At 42.8% G+C, this 11,023-nt stretch overlaps 1 protein-coding gene across 1 annotated transcript; it reads right to left on the reverse strand.

Moving 5' to 3' along the window:
* Nucleotides 1-6,926: 6,926 nt before the first annotated feature.
* On the reverse strand, nt 6,927-10,669 carry actc1a (actin alpha cardiac muscle 1a). Its single transcript, XM_080882839.1, has 8 exons — nt 10,516-10,669; nt 9,129-9,282; nt 8,886-9,014; nt 8,610-8,805; nt 8,356-8,517; nt 7,917-8,108; nt 7,337-7,518; nt 6,927-7,198 (listed from the first exon to the last, which is right to left on the reverse strand). The coding sequence occupies exons 2-8, from the start codon at nt 9,255-9,257 to the stop codon at nt 7,055-7,057; spliced, it is 1,134 nt and encodes a 377-aa protein (XP_080738965.1). The 5' UTR covers nt 9,258-9,282; nt 10,516-10,669; the 3' UTR covers nt 6,927-7,054.
* Between the last annotated feature and the right edge of the window lie 354 nt (nt 10,670-11,023).

Below are 11,023 nucleotides of genomic sequence, written 5' to 3' on the forward strand. Positions count from 1 at the left end.
ATGTTTGTCGTTAAAGGGTTCAAACTCCCACTATCATCTTTCTGAAGTATGCTGCAATTAGACTGAAGCTTTTTAGGGCCCGAGCACTGAGAGTGCGAAGGCCCTATTGTATCTGCTCCGTTTCTTCTTCTTCTTCTTCTTCTTCTTCTTCTTCTTCTTCTTCTTATTATTATTATTATTATTATTATTATTATTATTATTATTATTATTATTATTATTCTTATTCTTATTATTCTTATTCTTATTCTTATTCTTCTTATTCTTATTCTTATTCTTAATATTATTATTATTATTATTCAGGCAAAACAAGGGCCTTGTTGAGGGCCTAAACATGCTCAAAAACTCATGAAATTTTGCACACATGCCAGGTCTGGTGAAAAATTTTGTATTTTAATGGTTTTACATATGGGCATGTGAAAATGGCTCTGTATTCGCCACCTATGCCTTGTAAAATACAGCCCTATGACCACATCGTTTGAGCTACATGTATGAAATCTGGCACACATGTGTACCATGCCAAGACAAACAAAAAAGTCTGTGGGCCCATTGAGGCAAACCCAACAGGAAGTCCGCAATTTAGAAGTGAAGGTGACATTTTGACTCTAATTTTGCCATTTCCATGCCTCAAACTTTTTCAAATTCCTCCTTGGGATTTGGTCGTATAAGCTTCATCTTTGGTCAGTGTCAACTACACACCTGGGCCATGTTAAATTGCAGAGCCACGGCGAATTTCGATGACTCGCCATGAAAATCGTATTGCCTCTCATTCTGTCATACATTGTCCAATCTGGGCCAAAGAGCACACATATGATAAGGCTCCAGCCCTGAACATATTTCAACTGCCATATTTTACATCAAGGACAGCGCCACCTAGTGGGAACAGGAAATGTCATGTTTTACACTTTGGGGTACAGTATAGTGATGGGTGACATCTGCAGCCTCAAATTTCTCCAGGAAAGCCTTAAGGAGTTGGTCTTGGGTTAACTGTGAGTTTTCGCAGAAGGGTGTGACCCCGAAAGCATGGCGAACTTTGATGTCTCGCCATGAAGAAACAAATTAGTATAACTCAATGAAATCCAGTCTGATCAGTACCAGACTTTACAGGCGTGATGTCAGGGCCGACCTGAACAGATTGATGTGCCTATTGTCAGGAATACGCAGAACGCCACCGAGTGGCAACAGGAAATGTCATGTCTTTCACTTTGTTGTACTGATTTCCACTGGTTCATCGTGGCCACCTCAAAAGCGGTGAATATCACCATCAGTCCCTCATGATGCTTCAGTGCGAAAATTGTGACTTTAAACTAAACGGCGCACCCTGGTGGCAACGCGGTTCACCATGAAAGATGAAGTGGCTTTTGAGGGGCTTGGAAAGTTTAAAAAGTCTTGAAATTTCAAAGCATCAGCCCCTGCTCTGTGTTTTATCTATGAGTCTGAAACCTGTTAAGCTTATGGAAGATATTAAGATGTACAAAAAAGTCTCTTGGAGCAATATGCCAAATCCAACAGGAAGTCAGCCATTTTAAAATTAATGTGTAATTTTAGCGACATTTTCCCCTCTTTTCAGGCACTGTACTTTGATGAACTCCTCCAAGGGATTTCATCAGATTGGACCGATCTGCAGTGCGTGGCATCTAAAGACCTTTGTGATGTTAAATTGCAAAGCTTTTTACATTCAGGGAAACGGGGTCGTCATGGCGGCATGTGGAGTCTTCAGTCACCAATTCTGAATCATAACTAACATTAAAAACATGTTTAAGAAGGAAAGAGAGCAAATAAATCTGATTAACATCTGATCTTTGTGTTTTTTGTTCAATATCAGCATGACCTGTGTATACATACACAAACTTTATTAAAAGAGATAACATGACGTGTTTCCATCATGTAGTAATTGTTAGGTTTAAATGTACCAGAACAGTTAGACACTGTGAAACACATACAGTCTTCAAAATGTTTGATTAATATTTTTATTGTGAATATTAATCAAGATTAAAGTAACAGTGTGCAAAATCTCAACACTAGATGTCAGTACATAGCAGACTGCATTCAACCGATTTCTGTTTTCGTACCCCTCCTAGTTCAAATACACAATCCCAACTAAGGTGGCTTCCATTTATCTGTAGTGAGTGTGTGCTGTCAGTCCGCTGTTTAGCCATTAACTTTGTCATGAGTTCAGGTTCCAGTGCTTTCACCCATTCAGTCAGCCACTCATCTTCTTTTTTATTTTTATTTTTATTTTTATTTTTTTTCTGCCTGTCCCGTTTGGTTCTTTTGCCATCAGAATTATTGTCTAAAGGCGAAGAAAGATGCCCAACGGATTTACTTTACCAAATTGACCATCCCAGCCTTGCCATAATGGTCTATTTTTTATTCACCTTTTATTGTTTATTTTATTTATTTTTTATTTTCACTTGCTAGATACGGAACAGACTTGAATGAGGAAAATAAAAGGGAGAAAGGAAGAGGGGGGAGAAAAACAGCGGAGAAGAGGGATGGGGATAAAGGGCAAAAAAACAAAAACCAACTAAATAAGCAGACAAAAAAAATACATATATCAATCACCTGGATCACCTGTTGAGAAAGAAAAAAGAAAACAAGCAGAAGAAAACGAGAGCAACATAATAAACAACATCACGATGATATATGGGAATATAACTGTAAATACTAAATGTTAAACATTATTGTGCACGTAATATCGACAGCGCACAGTGCGCTTTGAGGTAGGAGCCAAAAATGGTAAATGGTAAATGGCCTGCATTTGTATAGCGCTTTTCTAGTCCCTAAGGACCCCAAAGCGCTTCACACTACATTCAGTCATTCACCCATTCACACACACATTCACACACTGGCGATGGCAAGCTACATTGTAGCCACAGCTGCCCTGGGGCGCACTGACAGAGGGTGTAGTTTGTGTGTGTGAGCACCCGTGTGTACACCTGTGAGCATGGACCCGCTTGTTTTTAAAAGGTTCCTTCATGTAATGATCTGCTAGAGGGTGTGGGGAGCCACAGCCCCGTCCACCAGGGCATGAAGCAGGTATGGAGGAGATCAAAACTCCAAACATCCAAAGGCCCCCAGAACACAAGAGACCAAGGAAGACCAACAGAGGGGCAGCCACGCCACTATCCCAGAAAGAGCTGAGGAGAGCCCCAGATGAGGGGTCACTCAGCAGCCGCGGAGCAGAAACCGGGGGGGTTGCAGTGACGTGCCCGTGCGCTCCGCCGGCAGCCAGCTGCGCCAGAGGGACCGATCCAAGGGCTGAGAGGCAGAGGGCACCCCACCCTCAATTCAATTCAATTCAATTCAATTCAATTTTATTTATATAGCGCCAAATCACAACAAAAGTCGCCTCAAGGCGCGAAGTGGCCCGAGCGAGCCCCAGGCTCCAGGCCCCGATAAGCAGCCACCAAGGAGTGAGCTGGTGTGTACCTGGACGCCCATCCCCGGACACAAAGAACCAATGCACCGATGTCTGAGGGTGTCTGCCACTTGCAGGGGAAGTGGTGGGGGGAGATACAGTGGGGCAAAAAAGTATTTAGTCAGCCACCGATTGTGCAAGTTCCCCCACTTAAAATGATGACAGAGGTCAGTAATTTGCACCAGAGGTACACTTCAACCGTGAGAGACAGAATGTGAAAAAAAAATCCATGAATCCACATGGTAGGATTTGTAAAGAATTTATTCGTAAATCAGGGTGGAAAATAAGTATTTGGTCAATAACAAAAATACAACTCAATACTTTGTAACATAACCTTTGTTGGCAATAACAGAGGTCAAACGTTTACTATAGGTCTTTACCAGGTTTGCACACACAGTAGCTGGTATTTTGGCCCATTCCTCCATGCAGATCTTCTCGAGAGCAGTGATGTTTTGGGGCTGTCGCCGAGCAACACGGACTTTCAACTCCCACCACAGATTTTCTATGGGGTTGAGGTCTGGAGACTGGCTAGGCCACTCCAGGACTTTCAAATGCTTCTTACGGAGCCACTCCTTTGTTGCCCGGGCGGTGTGTTTTGGATCATTGTCATGTTGGAAGACCCAGCCTCGTTTCATCTTCAAAGTTCTCACTGATGGAAGGAGGTTTTGGCTCAAAATCTCACGATACATGGCCCCATTCATTCTGTCCTTAACACGGATCAGTCGTCCTGTCCCCTTGGCAGAAAAACAGCCCCATAGCATGATGTTTCCACCCCCATGCTTCACAGTAGGTATGGTGTTCTTGGGATGCAACTCAGTATTCGTCTTCCTCCAAACACGACGAGTTGAGTTTATACCAAAAAGTTCTACTTTGGTTTCATCTGACCACATGACATTCTCCCAATCCTCTGCTGTATCATCCATGTGCTCTCTGGCAAACTTCAGACGGGCCTGGACATGCACTGGCTTCAGCAGCGGAACACGTCTGGCACTGCGGGATTTGATTCCCTGCCGTTGTAGTGTGTTACTGATGGTGACCTTTGTTACTTTGGTCCCAGCTCTCTGCAGGTCATTCACCAGGTCCCCCCGTGTGGTTCTGGGATCTTTGCTCACTGTTCTCATGATCATTTTGACCCCACGGGATGAGATCTTGCGTGGAGCCCCAGATCGAGGGAGATTATCAGTGGTCTTGTATGTCTTCCATTTTCTGATGATTGCTCCCACAGTTGATTTTTTCACACCAAGCTGCTTGCGTATTGTAGATTCACTCTTCCCATCTTCCGGATTGTTAGGAATTCCGGAATCGGAATGTTCGGAATGCGGCATAGTTCCGGAATGTTTGGAATTCCAGAATCGGAATGTTCGGAATGTTCGGAATGCGACAACGTTCCGGAATTCCAGAATGCGCCATAGTTCCGGAATGTTCGGAATCGGAATGTTCGGAATGTTCGGAATGCGACAACGTTCCGGAATTCCAGAATGCGCCATAGTTCCGGAATGTTCGGAATCGGAATGTTCGGAATGTTCGGAATGTTCGGAATGCGCCAGAGTTCCGGAATGTTAGGAATTCCGGAATCAGAATGTTCGGAATGTTTGGAATGCGCCAAGGTTCCGGAATGTTCGGAATTCCGTAATCAGAATGTTCGGAATTCCGTAATTGGAATGTTCGGAATGCGCCATAATTCCGGAATGTTCGGAATTCCGGAATTCGCCAAGGTTCCCGAATGTTCGGAATGCGCCATATTTCCGGAATGTTCAGAATTCTGGAATCGGAATTTTCGGAATTCCGGAACGCGTCAAGGTTCCGGAATGTTCAGAATGCACCAAGGTTCCGGAATGTTCGGAATTCCGGAATACGCCATAGTTCCGGAATGTTCGGAATTCCGTAATCAGAATGTTCGAAATTCCGTAATCGGAATGTTCGGAATGTTTGGACTGCGCCATAGTTCTGGAATGTTAGGAATTCCGGAATCGGAATGTTCAGAATGTTCGGAATGCGCCAAGGTTCCGGAATGTTTGGAATTCCGGAATTCGCCAAGGTTCCCGAATGTTCAGAATGCGCCATAGTTCCGGAATGTTCGGAATTCCGGAATCGGAATGTTCGGAATTCCGGAATCAGAATGTTCGGAATGCGCCATAGTTCCGGAATGTTAGGAATTCCGGAATCTGAATGTTCGGAATGTTCGGAATGCGCCAAGGTTCCGGAATGTTTGGAATTCCGGAATGCGCCAAGGTTCCGGAATGTTCGGAATTCCGGAATGCACCAAGGTTCCGGAATGGTCGGAATTCCGGAATATGCCTTAGTTTCGGAATGTTTGGAATTCCGGAATCGGAATGTTCGGAATTCCGGAATCAGAATGTTCGGAATGCGCCATATTTCCGGAATGTTCGGAATTCCGGAATGCGCTAAGGTTCCGGAATTAAGGAATGCGCCATAGTTCCGGAATGTTTGGAATTCCGGAATCGGAATGTTCGGAATTCCAGAATCAGAATGTTCAGAATGCGCCAAGGTTCCGGAATGTTCGGAACTCCTCCAAGGGATTTCGTCAGATTGACGCGATATCTTCTGTGTGGAATCTAAAGACCTTTGTGATGTTAAATTGCGAAGCTTTTTACGTTCAGGGAAACGGGGTGGTCATGGCGGCACGTGGAGTTTCAATCACTCGCCAAAAAGCAGTAATCTGCTGTCACTCAAAAACACAATGTCCAATCTCTCCGGTCGCAGGCATGATGAGACTCGAGCTTGGAAATGTTTGTTATGCCAATTGTCAGTAATGGCTAGAGCGCCACCTAGTGGGACGACTATAATCGTGATTGAATGAGATGAATTGTTAGCTGGTGGTTAAATGCATGAATTCCATCAATGTGACATCAGATCAGACGTGCTGGTTGTAGGTGTTGGGCGTGGCTCGACGTGCCGGGGTTCGAGGGCCCTCATAACGCTGCTTGCAGCTTTAATTTATTTTTGTTTTTTCTGATAGCAATAAAGGTAAAGCAGTGTTTCAACTATTCTATCTTGCATACCAAAATGTATAAAACTCTGTGTAAACCACAGACTGATCAAAACCAGCTTGCTATAATGTGTGTAAGACTGGCGTTATTTAGATACTAATTGATAATAATAAATGCATCAGTTTATCATTTTATTAACTGCAGGGTCTATAAGGAAAGAAAGCAGTCACAGAATAGTGTTGCTGAAGTTTTCAACCCTTTAACTATAGTAGTTGACCATCATTGTTTATTTAAGCAGTTTAACTTTTGAGCTATAGAAAACTGAAAATGCCTTGAAAAGGGCAGTTTGTTAAAATAATTAAAAGTTTATTTAGTCTTCATTAAAATGGTTTATGTAACCACTCTTTTGCTAAAAGTGCACTTTTTTTAGAGTATACTGTATATTTGTGTTGCCATCTTTTTCAAACACACTATTTATTCATCTGAAGTATTGTATTTGTTTTTCAGAATTATATTTGATGTTCTTTGGGGAAAAAGCATGACTCCAACTCTCTGGATTACTGATAAAAGGAACTATATTTATTACAACAGTACATGTATATACAGCAAAAGGAACAGTAGAAATACAGAAATAGAAGCAAAGCTGGTGTGGTTGGTTTTGAGATTTTTGGTGATGTCTGAAGATTTAGAAGCACTTCCTGTGGACGATGGAGGGGCCAGCCTCATCGTACTCCTGCTTGCTGATCCACATCTGCTGGAAGGTGGACAGAGAGGCCAGGATGGAGCCACCGATCCAGACGGAGTATTTCCTCTCAGGGGGAGCAATGATCTGGAAGGAGTGGATAGGAAAATCAGGAATGAAGTACATATTAGAACATTTTACACCATGCCAAAATTTGAACAAAAGGCTTGCTTATTTCTTCTTTGACAAAATACATTTTAATAACTTTGCACTCCTTGGACTCACTTTGATCTTCATTGTGCTGGGAGCCAGGGCAGTGATTTCTTTCTGCATACGATCAGCAATACCAGGGTACATGGTGGTACCACCAGAGAGCACGTTGTTGGCATACAGGTCCTTACGGATATCAATGTCACACTTCATGATGCTGTTGTAGGCCGTCTCATGAATGCCAGCAGACTCCATACCTGGGGAAAAGTTGTAAAGAGGTAAGTATTCATGCAGCTAACAGTGGTGGTCGTTGCAATACATTTAAGATGTAGACAATAAAACAAGAAGAAACTCAGGAGATAAAATGCTACTAGTTATCATTTACACATCATTTTAGTAAGATTCGTAAGTGTCTATGAATTAATAGCGTTATAGATATAAAGGGCTATTAGGGGAGGCTATACTGAACTCAGAACTCCAGTATAGTGTATTATGAATTATATTTATACACAGCCTATATATGGCTTTATTGTTCTTATGGGACATTAGGTCCCATGAGAACAATACACCTAAGTAGATACTACTATTGCTGGTATTGGTATGAAACCAAAATATATTTTGTGCCTTTCTGTGAATGTGCGGTGGATCGACTGACCAATAAAAGAAGGCTGGAACAAGGTCTCCGGGCAACGGAAACGCTCGTTTCCGATGGTGATGACCTGACCGTCAGGGAGTTCATAGCTCTTCTCCAGGGAGGAGGACGATGCGGCTGTGGCCATCTCATTCTCAAAGTCCAGAGCCACGTAACACAGTTTCTCCTTGATGTCACGCACAATCTCACGCTCAGCTAAATGGAGGAAATATCACAGTTCAGTCAACCAGGAAAAGTCTGTTTATATCTAGAACGTTCAGAATTCCGTTTGACAAAGCACGGTCACAGTATATGCATATTGCCTGTTCAGGAATTTGGAAACTGTAGGTAAGCTCATGTGATTAAAAGGCTAAAAATGTTGAAATAGATCACTGTTTACAGTTTACATTTTTCATTAAAATTCTGTGGGATTGTTTTTGGCTAAAGTTGGTAATTTTCTTACCAGTGGTGACAAAGGAGTAACCACGCTCAGTCAGGATCTTCATCAGGTAGTCAGTCAGGTCTCGACCAGCCAGATCCAGACGCATGATGGCGTGGGGCAGAGCATAACCTTCATAGATGGGCACATTGTGGGTCACACCATCACCGGAGTCCAGCACAATACCTGTCCAGTGAAGGCAGTAGTTTGTTAGAAGAAAATATGCACAGATTGATATGGTTTAACTTACATGCGACATTGCACAGAAGAGGGCTCACCAGTGGTACGGCCGGAGGCATAGAGGGACAGCACAGCCTGAATGGCCACATACATGGCTGGGACGTTGAAGGTCTCAAACATGATCTGGGTCATCTTTTCTCTGTTGGCTTTGGGATTGAGGGGAGCCTCTGTCAGCAGGGTGGGATGCTCCTCTGGGGCCACACGGAGCTCGTTGTAGAAGGTGTGGTGCCAGATCTGTGAATCCAGGAAAGAATGATGTTATTTGTTGACAAAAATAACATTTCAGTTTTCCCACATCTTTATATCTTTCGCACCTTCTCCATGTCGTCCCAGTTGGTGATGATGCCATGCTCGATTGGGTACTTCAGAGTCAGGATACCCCTCTTGCTCTGGGCCTCGTCTCCCACGTAGCTGTCCTTCTGACCCATACCTACCATCACACCCTGAGAATGAATAAAATAAACAAACTCAAGCTCAAGACTTAAAAACAGACATCTTGTGACAGGGCAACAAATATGTAATCTCCCAGAAACTTGGGGCCTTTCCCGTATTCCAACCTGGTGACGAGGACGTCCAACAATGGATGGGAAGACAGCACGGGGAGCATCATCACCGGCAAACCCAGCCTTGACCAGGCCAGAACCGTTGTCGCACACCAAGGCAGTGGTCTCGTCGTCGTCACACATGTTTGGTCTGTACCGGGCTGGCTTTCTATATAACACAAAAAATAGAAATTAATCAGAATTTTATGGTATATTTACAGAAATGTTTAAATGCATATTATTTCCATTTAAAGAAGCAGAAGTTCACATGAAGAAACAAAGTTGTGCAATTCTATGAAATAATGTAGCGCTATGTTCAGTATGAAGACACTTTTGAGTAGTCTAATCTCTCTGAGCCTTATAGCTGCTTGAAAAGCCAAAACAGGACCACCACCACACACTCATGGGTCTATTTTCAGCCTCTGGACTCTTGTAAAGCCCCCTCTGCCCCCACAACCCCTTCTTAGTATCTCATCGTTAAGCCAGAGCCAGTTAACAGCTGAGGCAGTGTGACTTTTGACAAGTGGCAGTGGAGGCCTGGCTCTCCTCTCAGCTGTCGCCACATAGTAGTCTCCTCTGTTTGGATGGAGACCATGTGCTTGGAGTCTTCCAGGCTCTCAGGCCTGAGCCTGCATCCCAAGTGCCAGCATCCCCTCTTTGAAGAGTCTTACCGCTGTCCTATTCTGTCTAATATGTCCTATAGTAGGCCACAACCCTGTAAACCTTAGAGACTGCTGTCTGTAACTGTGAATATGACCAAGTTACAAAAACTTGATTTTGAGAAACATAAAACTTGAATATAAAGGTATATTTTACCAATTATTATGTTCAGTAAATTAGTCTAATTATCAGTTTAGTTCAAGTAACATAACAGTTACATAAAAATCTGTAAAAAATCTTTATCTGTTGCTTTCCATACTACACAGCCCGACATTTAAATATAACCTAGAAATGTGGGAAATGACCTTTTTCAGAATGCTCTTTAACTTGTGCTAAAAACAGTAAAAACAGTAAAGCATCAGTGAGGAAGCCTTTTTAAGAAAAAATAATGAACTGATAATTTTCCTTATGTTGAGTCTAACCTGAGCTAGTGTTGTTTGCCTGTTTCTCCGAGTCAAGCATCACATATATCCTCCACCCTAAGTCTTGATGGCAACTGACTTGCCCTTATATACCGCAGCAGCCCTTAAACTATTCAGCACACACAACTTATCCTTTTACCACTCTTCAACAAAACAATAAAACATCTGCTTAGGCAAGAAACAACTTCTAGCTGTAATGAATACAGTATATCCATGTACTGGCTGTAATATACAGCAGCACTATCTGGTCATCCTCACTGACACCTATCCTCCAAAAAGCAGCATCTGAAACACAGCAATGATCCAGCAAAAGGACTCACCAAGTTGTAACCACAAGACTGGAGTTTCCACTGGGACAAAGGGGCAAGGGTGCAAGGGGTTCCTTAAATATGCCTCTGCGTCCTGGAGCTGGGGGACGGTGGGCGGGCTCAAGGGTTCACACAAGCCCAAATTAAGTGTTGCTCAGCAAAATAGTCCATTAAAGTGGATCCTGTGTCAGGAAATACCACCAATCTATAGAGATGCTGTCCTGGACATTGAATGCCATAGATAGAAGTAAGGGGGGGGGGGGGGGGGGGGGGGGGGGGGGGGGGGGAAGCAGCAAGTGGAAAATTTATTAAAGATAGATGATTACATTATGAAGTATTTAAAAGGTACATGAAGGTTAAATGTGATAAATGACAGTGAATGTGGATCTTCTATATGATTAAGGATTTTAATGTTATATGCATGGGAGTATTATTAAAACCAATATTATTTGTACATGAAAATAGTGAATTTAGTTGTATTTTAGCTGTCAAATTATTTTTGTGGATTCTTTATAAATAT

This window comes from Rhamphochromis sp. 'chilingali' (assembly GCF_963969265.1).
Source record: "Rhamphochromis sp. 'chilingali' genome assembly, chromosome: 5".
In the NCBI taxonomy this organism is placed as follows: Eukaryota; Metazoa; Chordata; class Actinopteri; order Cichliformes; family Cichlidae; genus Rhamphochromis; species Rhamphochromis sp. 'chilingali'.